This window comes from Cibotium barometz, chromosome 45 (assembly GCF_041138505.1).
Source record: "Cibotium barometz isolate CiBa-2024 chromosome 45, ASM4113850v1, whole genome shotgun sequence".
Classification (NCBI taxonomy): domain Eukaryota; kingdom Viridiplantae; phylum Streptophyta; class Polypodiopsida; order Cyatheales; family Cibotiaceae; genus Cibotium; species Cibotium barometz.
Window position 1 is genome coordinate 23,848,670 of NC_141090.1, and position 17,351 is coordinate 23,866,020.

At 42.9% G+C, this 17,351-nt stretch overlaps 1 protein-coding gene across 4 annotated transcripts in view; it reads left to right on the forward strand.

The window, feature by feature from the left end:
• The window catches only part of LTA3 (Dihydrolipoamide acetyltransferase, long form protein), a 64,230-nt gene extending 53,973 nt beyond the window's left edge, over positions 1 to 10,257 (forward strand). For all 4 annotated transcript variants that reach the window (XM_086783177.1, XM_086783176.1, XM_086783178.1 and 1 more), the window contains exons 12-16: positions 9,186 to 9,256; positions 9,454 to 9,514; positions 9,614 to 9,674; positions 9,762 to 9,848; positions 10,066 to 10,257. In XM_086783177.1, the coding sequence (XP_086639303.1) occupies positions 9,186 to 9,256; positions 9,454 to 9,514; positions 9,614 to 9,674; positions 9,762 to 9,848; positions 10,066 to 10,124 (339 nt within the window). In that variant the 3' untranslated portion in view covers positions 10,125 to 10,257. The remainder of the gene's footprint in view (positions 1 to 9,185; positions 9,257 to 9,453; positions 9,515 to 9,613; positions 9,675 to 9,761; positions 9,849 to 10,065) is intronic.
• Positions 10,258 to 17,351: the final 7,094 nt, after the last annotated feature.

The following is a 17,351-nucleotide window of genomic DNA, read 5'->3' on the forward strand; positions in this document are numbered from 1 at the left end:
CTTCCGTGGTACTTTGGACTTTGGCATCCTCTATGGCCAAGGGTTCACTCTTCTTGGTGGATGGTTTGATTCATATTGGGCTGGAGATCCAGACACTTGGAATTCGACCATTGGTTGTGTTTTTCAGTTGGGTCAGGAGCCATTTCATGGAGCAGTAAAAAGCACCCTACTGTGGCGCTTTCCTCTATATAGGCAGAGTTTCGTGTAGTTTGTTATGCTGGATGTGAGGTGATTTGGTTGCTGAGATTATTGGAAGATCTTGGCTTTCCTCCTACATGATCTACTCTTCTTTGGTGTGACAATCAGAGTTGCATCGCCATTGCCATTGCCATTGCCATCACCAAGAACCTTGTGTTTCATGCTCGTACAAAACACATTGAGATTCAGTATCACGATGTTCGTGAATGGGTTCTTGCTGGAGATTTGAGTTTGAAGTATTGTCCTTCAATAGAGAAGGCAATAGATTTGTTCACCAAGCCGGTTTCTAAGGCTTCCTTGGCTCCTTATCTTCAGCTTCTCGGAGTTTGTTCAGCATCTGGTGCTAAGAGGGGGTGTTAGCACATTCATACCCAATTTCTGCTTATGTTTAGAGTTCCCTTTTGGTCCCTTTTTATGGCTCTTGGTTGTCGGCTAGCCACCCTTTTTTTCCATATTTTCTTAACATTTTTTCTAGGTTGGGTGACTGATGTTCAGTTGGCGAGCTCCATGTCCCTAGTCAGCTAGGTATTTTCTCGAGTCAGCCAGCCCCATTCATGCCCTATTTATAGGCGGGCTTGCCTCCTCACTTTTTATCTTGTAGTCTTGATTTGTTTCCCTCATTGATGAGACTTTTTATGTATCTTGCTCGAGATTATTTCATTGCAGTATATTTAGCATAAGTGCTTAATATTTCTCTCTCTCTCTCTCTCTCCTGCACTCTCTCTCAGCACACTAGTGCTTGTATACTTTCGCTCTATGCACTCTTTCACAAACAAGACACAATTCCAACTTTATAGGCACTCAACTAGTTCACACTACTATAAGAACTATTTTGGTCAGCCTCTTAACACTAGCCACATTATGTCCACACAATATCGGAGAGCTTTAGTTTAGTACACTCTGTACTTGCTTTAGTTTGTTGATGTGATTGTTAAAACGCTTACTAAGACGCCAGATGACAAGCTTACTCAAGTGCTTGCTGAAACACTTGCTGAGGTGCTTGTGATGCAAACGATGGTCTTGAGGTGCTTGTGATGCAGACTGTGAATATTGACAAGCTTACTCAAGTGCTTGCTGAAACACATGCTGAGGTGCTTGTGATGCAAACCATGGCCTCGAGGTGCTTGTGATGCAAACTGTGAATAGTGAATACGAACGTTAATGCACTAAAGAGGTTACCTCTGCTCTCATGCCACCCTTTGAAGGTCATGTGTACTGTCCCTCGCCCTCGAGGTCCCCAAGAGTGGCAACAACAAGCCCGGACTCTCTAAGGATAATGTCAAGGCCTACTAGAGTGAACTGTAGAAACTCTCTACTCATAGCAAACTTAAAAATAATGCAGACTCGCTGCTGTTACACATGTCGTCTGAGCCTAAAGAAGGCAATGAAGACTACGAACTATGTTGAGCAAATAAGCTGTTGGACATGTTGTCTAAAATTTGTAACTCATGCGTTTTGTTGTCACACTATCCATAAACCTCTTAAATAGCCATACAACTCTGAAGTGTTGATCTTTGCTGTAGAGGCAGGCTCTTTGTATGCACCTAAAATTGCATGCGATTAGAGTGATGCCAAACATTACTATACTATTTAGAAAAGATGATGATGCGAGCTAGTTAGAAGATCTCACTTTGAACATCTCTTTGGTTTCTAAAGATCTAACTTGCTGATATGAGAAGAAATGCTATCAAGCTATGCTCCAAGAGGTGAAGAGGAAAGCTCTGAAACAAGCCATATGAGCCTGTTGGGAGGATTGATCATGGAATTCCTTTCTCAAGGATCTATAGCAATGGCTGGTATTGTTGTGGCTGTTCAATATGTTCTTGAGAAGTTGCACCTTTGAGTTTACAAGTTCCTATATCAAGCTTCTTATATGATGATGTTAGGCTTTGCCTATTGTTGTGAAGACCCTTGGCTAGCTAGAATAGAAGACCCCTCCTATGCTGCCCAGCTTGCTGTAAATCCTTGAAGGCAGCGAACCAATCAATGGTTGGTAGTCTCTCCCAACAGCCAACATAACTCAAGCCTTACTGTTATATGCACATTATGTGTGCATATACTAGGAGGCTAACCCATATTAGGCTTGTGAGCATGGGAGCATGGGAACAAGCTCTAGTTGAGCATGGGTTAGGACCAAACTTAAGGGTTAAGGTTAGGGTCAGGCATCCAAGGGTCACACATGGGATATGAAGAGTCAAGAGTCTTTGCCCCGGATCCAATAAGGCCTCTCTCCTGAGCCTCTGGAGGTAGCTGTCTAAATGCAAGCCAATCTCCACGTGACCTAGCGGGGTCTGTACGCAAGGCACCCCATGATACGTGTGGGCGAGCCCTGAGCATATGACCACTAGGCAGACGGACCAAAGGATTCCAGATTAGAGGCTGCTAGAGCTGCTCCTCGGAGGCTACCGAAGTTGACAGTTGTAGGGCGAGCCTACCACTTGAGATGATCCCAAGCACACAAGAGACTAGCTGCAAATCTGTCCTCAAATGCTGGGCTAAAGCCACGTGCCCGCATCTTTGTGAAGATCCATCTTGTGCTCTGAGGCCAAGGGCTTCCCATGGTCGGAGTGCGGGCGGTGATTCTAGCGAGGAGGAAGTCCTTCCAAGGCTCAGTGCCCGGAAGAAGACCACGAACAATCAACTTGCCCAATAGGGCACGACTTTGAATGGAGGGGTCGATGATGACCAGGCGCCCTCTGTGTTGCGGCTCAATGATCATTCTCCAGGCCACCTTGGCCTTGGCCGGTCTCTGATCACTGCTAGCCCATAGAAAGTTCCAGATCAAACGTTGAACCTGACCAATACATGCTCGCGAGAAAGACCAACAGGAGGTAATGTACCACAGTGGCAAGAAGAACCTGGTTCGCCACCACTACCTCGCCAGCTAGGGAAAGCGTGGCCGACGAACTCGAGTATAACAGCTTCTTCCGAATGCTCAGAAGAAGAGGGGCGAGCTGTTGCTGAAGGGAGATGTCAATACTAACGTGGCATAAGGATAATGAACTTCATTTTCCGTCGGGACCCACTGAAAAGCCTCAATTGGATGCCAAGTCGGGGCAGGCAATTAGTCAACCCTTAATCCACATGACTTGTGCACAGTTGATCTGTGCTCTGGATGCACGACAAAAGATCTCAATCGCCTCGGGGAACCTCTGGAGGTTCCTCTCGGGCCTCGACAGATATGTTGCTATGTCGTCAGCAAACACGGAATCAAGAAGCTCCTCCTGCACTCATGTCATCCTTGGAGTTTGGCCCACCACCATCGGGGGGGTTGCTGAGATAAATGCTCAAAACGGTTCTCTTACACAACTGTATCCTCCTGGATCCTGCCAGCTTGATGCGCCTGTCGACGCCGCTCGGCTCTTGATGTCAATCGGCGGTCCTGCCTCAGGCCAACAGTCTGCCGCTCTCCTCTTGCATTGGCCTCAGTCGAGGCTTGGTGCTTTGGTACATGGGGGCGTGTCCCGCCCACCCCTAGGGAGGGTCTGAATTGGGCACGGGTGGGGGCAACAGAAGACGGCCTCTTGGACTGCCGCCTGACAAGGGCAGACTCTAGCTAGGTGTTCCATCTGGCGGCAGATGAAACATTGGCCTGGGAGGCCAAAGTACTGAACTCCCTGCAAAATTGGATCTCCCCGCCCGCAGACTAGGTAATGTAATGGAGTGAGGCACTGAGTCTGGGGAGGTGATGCATATACAAAGGGATGGAATCACATTTGTCCGTGCAAGAACTGAAGCGGTAGTGGGGGGGATTCCATCACCCTCCCGATAGCACCACCTACCACCGCATGAGGAGAGGAAGGTATTCCTTCCTAAGATCTGGAAAGCAAATTGTCACAAGAAAGCGTGAGACGCCAGCCAAAGGGTGGGATGCTAGGTTGAAGCTGTGCTGCCACGTCGCAAAGAAGGCCTAGGCCATACGCAATGTGACGGGGCTCAGCTGCATGACTCTGTAGGCGGATCGAACTCAACTTGGTAGTAGCCACGCCCCAGAGGATGAATGTTAGTGATCTTTCCAGGCACGCCGAGAAGGCTTGCCTGTAACCTGCGCGCTGGGTGGCTACCCACAATCTTGTATACCAACGTGGAGGCCTCCAGAGAGGCAACTGTTGAAGCGAGGAGCTGGAGATCCTCTTTGGAAAAAGGGAGGCAAGGGACAGCGGCCTCGGTCGGGGATGATGGAGGGGTTGCCATGGAGTCCTCCTAGGGGCTCAAGACCAGAAGATGCCGAAACTTGCCACGGATAAAGAAAAACCAGAGCGATAAACACAGATTGGAAAATAAAGACAGAGAGGTGGTGGGGAAGCAGGGCTTAAGGCGAGGGAGCCGCCCGGGGCCCCGGCGGGGCGGGGGGGGGGGGGGGGGGGGGGGCGTTTGTGTGCGGCAAAGGGTGGGTGGGGGAAGACAGCCCCGCAAAAAAGAGGAGAGGTGAAGGGGAGGGGGTGCTCGAGAGGCTAGGGCCTTGGGGGGGGGGATTGTAGGATCGGGCAGGGAGCGGGGCGTAGAGCTGAGCGAAAGCAACAGATAAAGGCCACTGCAGGCCAGTGGATGGGAGGGCGGAGGCGGAAGGGTGGGTAGGGGCGAGGGCTGCAGGTGGAAGGGGAGGATGGGGCGTGGGCTGTAGACGGCAGAGGGGGAGGCGGAAGGCAGGCGGCAGCAGGTGCTGGTGGGAGAAAGCGAAGGGGGAGCTGTGCACAGGTGGGGGGGGTGGGGGGCAAAGTGAGGTGCTAGGCGCGCAGGGGGGAGAGCTCCAGCTTCAGCTTTGCGTTCTGCATCTGCCACCTTATTCGTAGCTTACTTCCTAAAGCGTCTTTCAAGCATAACTTTGATTAGCGCACTTTCCAACCTCAAGGGTTAGAAGTCATGCAAAAACACAAAAGTGTGGAATTATTGGGGGGGGGGGGGGGGGGGGGGGGGGGGGGCATGCGGGCGATGGCAAGGTGGGGTGCTAGGCACGCAGGGGGGGGAGCTCCAGCTTTAGCTTTGTGTTCCGCATCTGCCACCTTATTCGTAGCTTGCTTACTTAAACATCTTTCAAGCATAACTTTGATTAGCGTACTTTCCAGCCTCAAGGGTTAGAAGCCATGCGAAAACACAAAAGTGGGGAATTATCTACTCATGCCACAATAAGTTGCTTCACATAGATGGTGCCAACAAATCTGTGCCATACTTAGGGTTTGACTCACAAAAGCTACAAGTGGATGCACAACGAACATAGTATCAAGCTTAGTTGTGAACATATGCTAAATGCAAAGTAATAAATGGCATGATTTCATAAGCCTTCGAAATCCATAAAGCATATGTTCAAGGACCTCACTGGAGTACATTCCAAAATAACTGGCACTTCCGATAGGAATTTGCTTGGCTGAAATACCCCATCCACAAAAATATTCAAGAAGTTACTTCACATTCTCTTCTCCTCTGAAACTCAACCAGTTTAGGTAAACCGATTGTGCTGTAGGGACGAGATCCTTCCTATGATCACTTTCCATTAAAGGAGAATCCATAGGATAACTCAATTAGGATAACATCCAAAGTTTCTTTAGCAATTAAGCTCACTTAATGTCTTGCCTTACTTTAGAATGAGATATGGTGGAGCTAGGAGTTTTGCAATTGCCAAATTCATGGACGAGTTTGCTGAAATCAAGCATGTTTTACTTGAAGGTTGCTTTAATCTTTCATGTGGGTATGCTTCATGGACTTATCCACATTCTTCCATGAAAGTAATGCATTACAGATCCAGATTCCAGGTTTTACTTATGAGCAATAAATCTCAAGTTGATCTGGCTAACCATAAATTTGAGATTCAATTTTCCCCATGTTATTTTATGTAAACCTTAACTGATGCTTACGATGATTTGTGCCATTCTTGAAGTGGCAGAGGACAATTTGCTATGGGATCAACACTAAGGCCTTGTTGAGGACTTCTGGCTGAGGCTGTGCATAGTCCAACTTGGTGGAAGAGGATCTCTGGAAGCTTTTGAAAGATGGCTTTGGGCATCATTTGCCGACCTGTTTCAAGCATTGACTCATAATCTGAAGATATACCCAATCACCCTCAAAAAATTTGACGTCTTTATAGTGTCTGTTGGTGTGTCTAGTATAGGCCTCTTGCGCTTTGGCCAACCTATCCTTCACAGACTTCAAAACTTCTTGATAAACCGTTAGCTTTGGGCAATGGGATATTGTCCTAGTCAAAACAGACTAGAACAGTTGTCCAAAGGCTGCCTTGTATGGTGTCCAGGGTGGGCAGTGGTCGACCAGGTCTTGACAGGACATGCAAGGTCGGGTGGTAGGCTGACTAGCAAATAGTAGGGCAGATGACCCTATGAATTGGCCTTGACTCTCCCTAATCATCATGATCAATCACTGCAAATCAGCTTAGCCATCAGCATATAGCTGTGTTTTGTTCAGCCTGCTCAGTACCTTGCTGTTCAGCCATGCGTTCAATTTTCTGGATCTCTATGGCTCAGAAGTCAAACTGTTTGTGCAGAGTTCCTGCTTGAGTAAGCAGTCCAGTTTTCTGCGCAGCCCAGGAATTCGGCCAGCACTCAGTTCAGCAGAGAAAGCGGAGGTGACATATCAGTTCAGCAGAGAAAGCGGAGGTGACATACACATCATGGGTCAGTCTTTCATGAAGGACAGGTCCCTGCTACTGATTATTGTACTCATTTCAGGTTCAATAATATTTCAAAAATGCTTGAAGGTGGGACCATGATCTGCATGTACCGTGCAGAGCGCTTTTTAAAGTCTGCACTCATTTATTTCTAAAGTAGGAACTGTGAAACTGGGCGGCTGCTGAACACACCCTCTCCTCAAGATTCTTATCAAGGAAGTGGACGTCTCGTCTTGTCCAGATGTTCTGAAATCCATTTTTGAGTTGGCTCTACCTTTCCTCGAGGCATATACTTTGGCAATTGGAAATTCCCGAATCTTCCATGCCAAAGTAGTTTCGTGTAGAATTTACAATCAATGATGGTGCCCTTGATAAAAGGTTCTGCTGAGATAGAACATTTGCTATCTTTATTGGACAAAAGAGATACTACACCTTTGCCTTTCACTGTGCATCCTATGTTGCTACTGAACCACAGCTTTAATGTCTTCTCTGGCTGGGCCAATTAGTATTGGTCCTTTTGACTAGTTGAGTGCTGAGATATTTCTTATGTCAATGAGACGGTTGCTCTCTGCTGCGGGCCACGCGGTAAGTGGCCTGAGGCAAGCAAAAAGATTTTTGCTGTTTGTGCTGGCGCAAAATGAGCCGGATCCCCGCCAATCAATCCAAAATCTGGTGCTATGGACGCTCACGCATGAACCAGGAATGCCCTTCATCCCCAAGCGCCTGCAGACGCATTACAGGGGCGGGCCTCTGGGAATGCATTCGAGCCGTATGAAGGGAAACTTTCACGTATGCTGGGGAAAGCCCGACGAAGGGGCCTACCTATCCCAACCGGGAGTATGCTGGGATTTGCGAAAAGCAGCACCTCACGATGTTCATGACTAATCGGACGATTGTTAAATATTAAATAGTGATTAATGTGCTATGTGGTTGTGTAAACTAGCACTGTATTGTGTTTAAGCTTAGGCTTTAAATAAAGCGGTTCCAATGTGTGTGAACAATTACTAATGTGTATGAGCTCTTTTGTGTGGGAACCCTTGGAAGGATATTATGTAAGTAGCGATTTGTGGCAAAGTGACACCTAGGCATCATATTTGACATGTGGCATATGTGGTGGCAGCCTATGCCCACACCTTGTAAAGGGGTTCTCTCTTATAAAAAGGATCATAATGAACATATGCTTGTACTCGGCTTTATGCTTAATTATGTTTATGGCTTAATTTCTTGTGAAGCTTCTCATCATGTTCTGTGTGCTCACGCGTGCTCGCAGAAGGTCCTCGGTGCCTACAATGATCCACTGCTCTTTGCATGCTGCTAGATTGAATTTCTCTTTCAGCTCTCAATGATTGGGAACAACAATCATCCTTCACAACGTTGTTTGACTGTGGGACTTCAGAGTAGAGTGTACCATATTTGGCATCTGCTCGCTTCTTGGCTTCCTTTTTCAATACTCGGAAGTGTGAGGAACAACAAGCAGTCTTCTAAGATTCACTTTTTTTGGGTGTTAACTGTGCCATTCTTGGCATCTACTTGCTTCTTTGTGCACTCTTTAGTATAATGTCCTTCTTGTTTAGGGTTGAAGCACTTAGTTTTTCTTTGGGATTTGGATTAGTCGCAAGAGTCTTCCCTTTTCACCTGTCCTTAGTGTTGGCTCTCGATGCTTGGCTGCTGCCATTTCTTGCTTGAAGCGGCAATTTTCTTTTATATGTTGAAAAATGCTGCCTGTTTTGTTGCTGGTTTCCCACCCTCTTGTCAACCAATTGGGCCATTGACACCTCTGTTGCCTTCATAAACCTTGTAAGCTCAAAAGTCAGGTACTTTCATGATGGCTTTTACTGTGTGGCAGTGGGTCAGTAGCGGTGAGTGACAAAAGTGCAACAGCCAGAGTACTTGACAAGGGAAAGAGAGAAAGGAGATGGAGGCTGCGTGTGGAATGGGGCTGTAGGTTGGCAGCCAGCTCTGAAACATGTGCTGAGGTTGAGATGAAAGTTCATGGGCTGTGCATGCAAGCTCAAGCTGTTAGGGCATAAGCTGCGCACATACTTATTACTTGGATGGAGAGTAGTGGGATGCAGGTTGGTCTCCTCGGTTTTGTTGGAAAGTATCCTGAAACATTCCAAGGCTCTGGTTTTGTACTATTAATTGGATTAAAAAAAATTTTAAATGCAGCATCTCTATAAGGGTTTCAGTGTTTGGCCCATTTATTTTTTAATTTTTGCTGATAACTATTCTACAGCTAACTGTATTATTAGGGTTTCTTCTGGCATGCGTCCTCAATTGTTCCAAAGAGCATACAACTGTAGACCCTTTATGCTGTCTACTTTTACCTGGGCTCACTGATGTGGGTTCTCTGATTGTTCTGTATATGCAGGTGAAGCTTCTAGCAGGAAAGGCACGGGAAGGGAAACTTTTACCTCATGAATTTCAAGGAGGTACTTTCAGGTAGATCACATTGCAACACCCCCCTTTGTAAGATCACTATCAGGTACCATGGATATTTTGAGTCAAACTTTCCAACACATCACTATCTCTGCCTTTTAAGATGTGCGTGCATACCCCACAAAAAACAAGGGAAAGAAAACCACCACTACCAAAAGTGGATGTATTGCTTGATGACAAGCACATGCCTTGATTTGCAGCATTTCAAATTTGGGCATGTTTGCAGTAGATCACTTCTGTGCTATCATCAACCCGCCACAGGTATCTTTGTCTGGTTCTCCTTTTGTTGCAAGCTTTTGAAGGGGCTGCCTGCATATAACCACTTCTTAAATCTCTCCAATCATGTCCTACTTTTGACAGGCATGTATCCTAGCTGTTGGTCGAGGTGAACCGTCAGTCGTCTGGCAAGAGGATCCAAATGGTGGGTAAAAATGCATGCTTGCTTTGCATTATGGAAGTCTTGGTTTGAATTTATCTTACAATGGTCCTCTCCTTTTCATAATGTCAGATCCAATTCAAGGGAAACCACATGCAGTGACAAGAATGACTCTCACCTTATCTGCTGACCACCGCATCGTGGATACTGATATTGGAGGTTCGATAAGATATATTACTCATCTAGGCCAGTCAAAAGTTTCTCATTAATTCCATTCACTTTATAAGAAAAGAAAAGAGATATTTTCTAGGTTGTTTGACTTTTGTAGATCATATCATATTTTCTTCTTGAAAAGGTATTAGAGATATTTCAGAGATATTTCTTAGGTTGCATATCATAACATTGTACTCATGCTGTCTCTATTTCTGTTTCGCAGGTCGATTTTTGGATGCACTGGCTGGAATTATAAGGGACCCAAGGAAAGTTTTATTGTAACCTTCAGAAGATTGGAAGTCGCTGTTCAGTGTTTTCAAACCAATTGACGTACCACTAGATGAGAATGTGTGATCAAATAAGCCCCCAAAATGAGTTTTCAGGACTTCAATAAAGATCATATTCCGGCCGCAAATGTTTGTTTTGTAACGTTCACGAGTCATTTTTGTAAATTGGGGGCATTAAATCTTCTTGTTTTGGTATTTTGGGCATTAAATCTTCTTAATGCACGTGTGGGTGTTGTGAGGGGGACAGGCACGCACTTGGTAGGCCTGAAGGGATGCTGTGCACTTTGGAGGGGTAGACTTCTGGTTTGTTCAACTTAAGGTCTAACCTTTGAATTACCAATTGGGGGCAATATTGCAACGTTAAGTGTTCGCATGAATATGCAACTTCAATTAACGAAGGTCTGATTAGCAACATTGCAGAATAGAGAACCCCGAATTTTTTTAAACATTACTGGTTAAATTAAATTATCCATTTCTTTTATGCTGTGCAAATTGCAACATCTACCCTTTTGTGTGCATTCCTCTGTGTTAAAAGTTCTTATGTGTATGTACTTTAACTCCTATGAGCTATGCTTTGCACTCACAGAACACCATGGACTTGGAGAACTGATTATCTCCTGTATTTTTCAAGATGAGTTGCGAGTTGTTTTTCTAAATATATGGGTTTTTTTTATGCTTTGATTGCATTGGCAAGAACTTGTTTCAAATGATGTAAAAGCTTAGACAAAGTTGTTTGGGTGAAGGTAACGAGTGTAAAGCCAGGCAAGGTAAAAAGCTTGAAGTGACGGTGCAAACTAGACTTACTAGATCGGATAAGAGAATTAAGAATGAGAGCTGCATTGAAGGTGCAGAAAGTCTCCAAAGTTCTGCTCATCTCATTTTGAGTACCAGTCAAGCTTTGTTTGAATTTATGAAATTCTAAGCCTTTTCTTTGAGAAGTAGACCCTAATCCTTCTAATTCAGTTGATTATTTATGATATGAGTAGAAAAAAACCAGTTGATTATTGATGATTTGAGTAGAAAAAACCATTGCAAAGCTTGGGTTCCATCTTCTCACTCGTGTTTTCATGTATGTTGTGTTTCACCCCATGACATAAGCTTCACATATGTTAAGCATCTTGATAAATTGATCACTACACATCTTGATTAATTGATCACTAAACAATACATTGCATATATGCCAAAGATTTTAGGTTGATAAGGCCAATTTTTTTTTTGTTATAATGCTTGTTGGACTTAGCACTAGCATGCAAAAAGGAAGTAGAGCTCTTGAAGGTTCCAATGAGCTCTCAATGTTATGACCCTAGAAATTGAACCATGACATTGTGACTGTAATGGATTCTGAACAAAAAATGTGACATGGTTAGAAAATGTTGTAGTCATGCCTTTATGTTCAGCACGTCTTGTGTTATTTCTAGTTAACCCCACCAAATGGTCCAAGACAATACATTTGATGTGTCATCATGTTTCTTCTTGAACACACCATGGAGAAGGTGCATTGATGCATCGAAAAAGACTGATGACAAGCGTTGCTATGGCTATAAAGAAAATTTTGGAGTTGTGATGACCACATGCAAGGCTCCTCAAAAGAATCCCATCGACATCACTAGTTCTTTTAGTCGTAGAGGGTGATCCTTCTTTCCACTTGTGGTGTCATTCTACCTAGATAACCTATGCCATAGAGCTAGCACTACTAGCACTACTAGCACTGCTTACTCTGATATCACTGCTAGTGTTGTTTTACTAGCCATATTAGCATTGCTTAGTCTTAATATCACTCTGAGACCTTAATATCATTGCTAGTAGTGCTTTACTAGCACTAATGCCATTAAGTTAATCATATAGATTATTTTATGATTCATTACTATTAGTGCCTTCCTAGTACTACTAGCATTAAGTCAATCATATAGATTATTTTATGTTTCATTTCTTTAGTTTGATACCATTGCAGGCTGAACTCTTCCAACGGTTCAAGGTTTGTTATCTAGACCTTAAAATTTAGCTCTAAGCAATCGAGTCTTTTAAGCCGTATTTTGTTTAAAAGCTAAAGGAAAGATACATGTGTTGTTGTACTACACAGGTGCATATATCCTTTCTCAAGGATTCATTCAATCAGATGCGCCTTCACAATTTTGGCCTCCATGGAGCATTGTGCAAATGCACTTGTTAAATATGTACATGTATAGATGCAACGTGTAGGTGCACATCTTTATAGCATACGTACAACTGTGTTACTACATTTTGAGAATTAGCCCTATGCCTAAAAACTGTCGGAGCTACCTCTACCACAATTTGAAATGTATTATGGGTACTTGTGATGCTTATGGTTCAAAGAGCTTGGCAGCATTTCCATGTGAGCTCAACGTGATAATACAAAAAGGATTTTCTTGAAATTAGAAGATGTGGAGACAAAAGCAATGATAAAAATGGCAAGAAGAAAAAAAGAAAGGACCTAATATTCAAGGAGATAGAATGCAGCACAATAGCCATAGAGCGTTATGCAATATAGCACAAAGGGATGGTTGGGGAAACACTACTATAATGGGATTATATGTTGTTAAGGGATTTTACTATGAAAAGTAGATGATTATTATTGTTATAAATTGCTAGATACTAAGCCTATGGTGATATTGTATTCCCATCTTGTTCAATGTATTAAGTTTCCTATGGATTCGATTTTGGGTGAGAGAAAAATGTTTAAGATTTCACTCGAAGTCTATGAGGCTATCTACAATTGTATATATGCAATGGGATTCATACTATGTATGATTATAAGCTTTCATTTTCTTTAATACCTTGTTGCATTCTCAAATGTGAAATATTACATGATGTGTAGACCAACTACAAAGCTCACACTATTACTACCAAAGATAGCTCTTCTAGTAGGAAGTGCTAGAGGAGACGATAACATATGAGCATTAGCAACAAAGCTAGCTTTGCTAGTAGGAGTCCTAGAGGAGAAGACAACATAGGACCTTGGAGAAGACACTCTGTGTTTCAGTCCCGGGGGTCCATGCCATTATTGTGCACATGTCAATAATACATTTGCTATACATTGTAAGGATGGTAACCTAGGCTTGATGAAGAAAATCTACGAAGCAAATGTCTTCCACCTATGGGTGCTACTAGCTACGAGAGCGATGCTAAAGGCAATGCTAGCTTTGCAAGTAGAAGTACTGGTAGAGTAGCACAGGTTACAACTAAGCAGCACTTATAGTTTCAAACAAGAAATGATTTTACAATTGGTTCCTCTTTCTATCTAAATTGAAAAAATACTACGAAATATCATGTACAAAGATTGAATATCGCATTGTTGGCATTACATTAAGAGTATATAAAATGTGTACAAAGATTCCTAGTTACATAATCTACTTACAAAATGAACCAGTCAAAGCCTTTTAAGAGAATGCTCCTACTTATTCTATTCAGCTTGAGAGCATCTTCTTCAGCCTGGCTAGCTCTTTCTTCAGCTTTGTGAGCATCTTCTTCAACCTTCTTAATGGCTTCTTGATCCCTCTCAATGTCTTCTTGTACAAACCTCGTACCTTTGTCTTATGTCTGCCCTCTTAGCCTCAATCTCTATAATCCAGCATTCCATTATCTCTACGGATTCAGTATCCTTGCAAGTCTCAAACTGATAAACACTCTTATACACTACAGTCGATTTGGACAATGAAGCCTAAGTAATAACCAATGCATCAAAATGTTAAGGTAAAATGACTCTAATTTTTTATGTGTTTGATTGTCAAACTTGTGCCTGGTGGATTCAACCACACACCTTGTACAATGAGTCATCCAATATTAAACACTTGGTTTCTTTCATCCACTCTTACCACTGCCAAACATTGGGGAGATTTAAAAAAACGGTTTCCCATGGATAGAATAGGGCACCTCCATGTATGACTCTTGGCCAAAGACACCTGAGAACCTATCATATTGATCCAGAAAGCAACATTGCAATATTGTATAAAGTGCTCCATATAAACACATCAAACCATTCCAAGATAAACTCAATAAAATTGTGTGCATCCCTACACGAATAAGAACACTGTGCCCTTGTGACTCTTGGGCCCTCTTTATTTGGTTTGCATATGGAGGCATATACTAATTATGGAAGAATTCAACAATCTAAACAAGTACACCATTTAGATCCAGGAAAATGGCCCTCCTTTGGTCATGTCACAGTGTTGACGGTATATATAGCTTGGTGGGAGGGGATGTAACATTGACAGTTTGCCAAGATAATTACCAAGAAGAATTACAATGTTGAAGGAGGGATGCACTATCTGTAGCCTTAACCCCACATCAAATCTCTTCAGCTTGAGGAGGTACTTATTAAACCTCCTTCTTCTCTAAAAACAAGGGTTGAGATTCACTTTGATCTTCTTCTTGATGGGGTCCTCCATCCGACATAAGATGAGAGAACCCTCTAATCATTTTTATAATAGCAATCACACCCAGGGATTCATGGTGCAAAGGAAGTGGATAAAAATAACTTGCAAAGACATATAGCACAACATACGTACAAACAACAATTGCACATTCTTATGAAAACAAAAAACCATTTTTATTTCATTGTGTTCTCAATAGTGCAACCCCTTCTTGAGCATTACAATGGATAGTCTCACGAAACTGCATTTTGTCATACATCACTTAAACTGCTCGTGGCCTGCATTCATGCTTATTTGCTAACATACTTTGTGTTTTGGGTTAGTTATAGGTTCCAAGCTTGGTAGCCTTTGTCTGTTACATGTGAGATTACCCCTTTGGCCCTCTTTGGTTTCCTTTTTCCAACATCCACATCAGCCACATTCTCACATGTTTCCCAGTCTTCATCATGTAGTCATGTAATGTAGGCTCTAGGCTGTTTTCTTGAACTCTTGCTAGCACTTGCACCACAAACCACATCATCATGTTGTACCCTACTAGTAATCTTGTCAATCACATTTTGAACTGCCTCGTGAGCATCTTTGTTGTCCTTATATGATAACAAAGGACTACTAGTATCAAAGACAACATGATTGTTGAGGTCTATAACCCCAACTTTGCTACCCTCTACTATCTTATTCTTCATTGGACTCTTAAACCTACATAATTCCAACTTTATGGAACTGCCTGGATTAGACTTTTGCAGGATCTTTTGAGATAATGCAGAGAGAGGTGATTCAATAGTAGCTGCACAAAAAAAAAGAAACTTAACATCATGAGCACTTAATTAATGCTAGGAGGATTGTAGGTGGTTTGGCACTAAAAGCATGAATAGTGCCACTAAATACATAAGCTATTAGTGTTAGTATGTGCTACTATTAGTGCTAGTCAGAAATGAAAGTAATGCTAGTAGTGCTACAAACGAACATTGCTAGCACTACTGGTAAAGGCTAGCCAATAGTATTTAGCACTAGATACACTATTAGTAGTGTTAGACACCAAGTCTATAGTAGTAGGACTCTAATAATGCTAGTCAACATTAGAAGCTTCAATACTAGGAGGATCTTAGGTAGTGCTAGTTAAGAATTGCTAGTAGTGCTAAAATCAACACTAATAACATAAATTGCAGTACTAGTAGTGCTATAGCTAGCAATACTAGCACACAAAAAAATGCTGGTAGTGCTAGCCACACTGTTAGTAGTGTTAGCCCAACACTGCTAGTAGTGCTAGTAGTGCTAGTAGTTGCATCATGTAGCTTAGTGCGAAGCCCTTCGCTTGTGGTGGCCCCTTCTTGGAGGCCATGCCTTTCTTTCTGTGCTGATTGCAATCTTACCCGGTCGAAGGGAGTCCACAACAACATATACTTTTTCTTTGCACATTTTTTTGTAGCTTTTCCTTCTCCAATCGCTCGGAGAGATCTACAAGCTGTGTGGTGACCCTCTACAACTTAACTTCCATAGCAGTGTAGGACCTCCATGCCCATATGTACATGCTTTGATGTAGTGTACACATTGGTTTTAGCCTATGGTGCAGTGAATGATGAAACAATGGTAAAATCCCCCTCTAACATTGTGTCACCTGGGCTGATATTCTTGAGATGTATTGTGACAATTTATTGACCCATAATGTTGCCTCCATCGATCCATGCAGTAGCTATCCATGACCCTTGATGATGGAGATCACACTCTCAGCCCGTGCAACCTTGTATTTTGGTTTGTCCATTGCCGTTTGTGTAGCTTGGCAATGCTCATAGGTAAACCAACTCAATGCTAATTCACTTTCGAGGGGAGGCTCTTGATACACCTTCTAATGAAAACTCATCATCTCTTGATGCATGTGTGCACGTACCATTCTATAGTTCACCTTGGTACCCTTTCTAACCTTCATGAAAATGAACAATAGTGTTTGTCACCAGCACGTATATTAGTATTGACCTGTTAAGTTCAACCTATATTCCACATGAAATTCCTCTCTAGTTGTGCAAAACTTCTCTTGCTTCATGACTTGGTATGGAGGAGTTATCTAATGAGACATCCTAAATAGCACAACAAGAAAAAACACAACCCTTTTTAGAGAGAGCAAGAATCTACAGCAACTTAGACCTATTCTAGTAGGGAGAAATCATGTAAGGAGAGACATCCTTTCATAAGTTTAGTATCTATTTGAGTATTATAATCAAATTAATGGGGTTTTAAGGAGAGAGATCCCTCAATGAAAACTCACATAATATCCCTATGAGTTCTACAAATCACTATCATAGGGATCAAAGGAGATAAAGCAAGCATTGAAAACTCCCTAAACCATGTTTTTATGCAAAAGTTATAGGAAATATGAGAGAGAGAGAGAGAGAGAGAGAGAGAGAGATACAAGGGAGAGAGAGAGAGAGAGATACAAGGGAGAGAGAGAGAGAAAGAAGAAAATGGTATGCACACCAAGGAGAGAGCTTAACATGTCACCATTATCATAAGTAGAAGTAGACTATGAAAAGCATAAACCATATATACGAAGGAGAGAGAGATTAGCATGTCACCATACTATCCCTCCTATGATTTATGCAAATCACTATCATAGGAATCAAAGGAGATAGAGCAGACAACGAAAACTCCCTAAACCATGTTTTTATGCAAAAGTTAGGAAATATGAGAGAGAGAGAGAGAGAGAGAGAGGGAGAGAGAGAGAGAGAGAGAATGCGTACCATTTGGATAGGGAAAGAGACAAAATGCATATGGACAGACATGAAAAAACAAATGTAGCGAATGGAGAGAGAGAGAGAGAGAGAGAGAGAGAGAGAGAG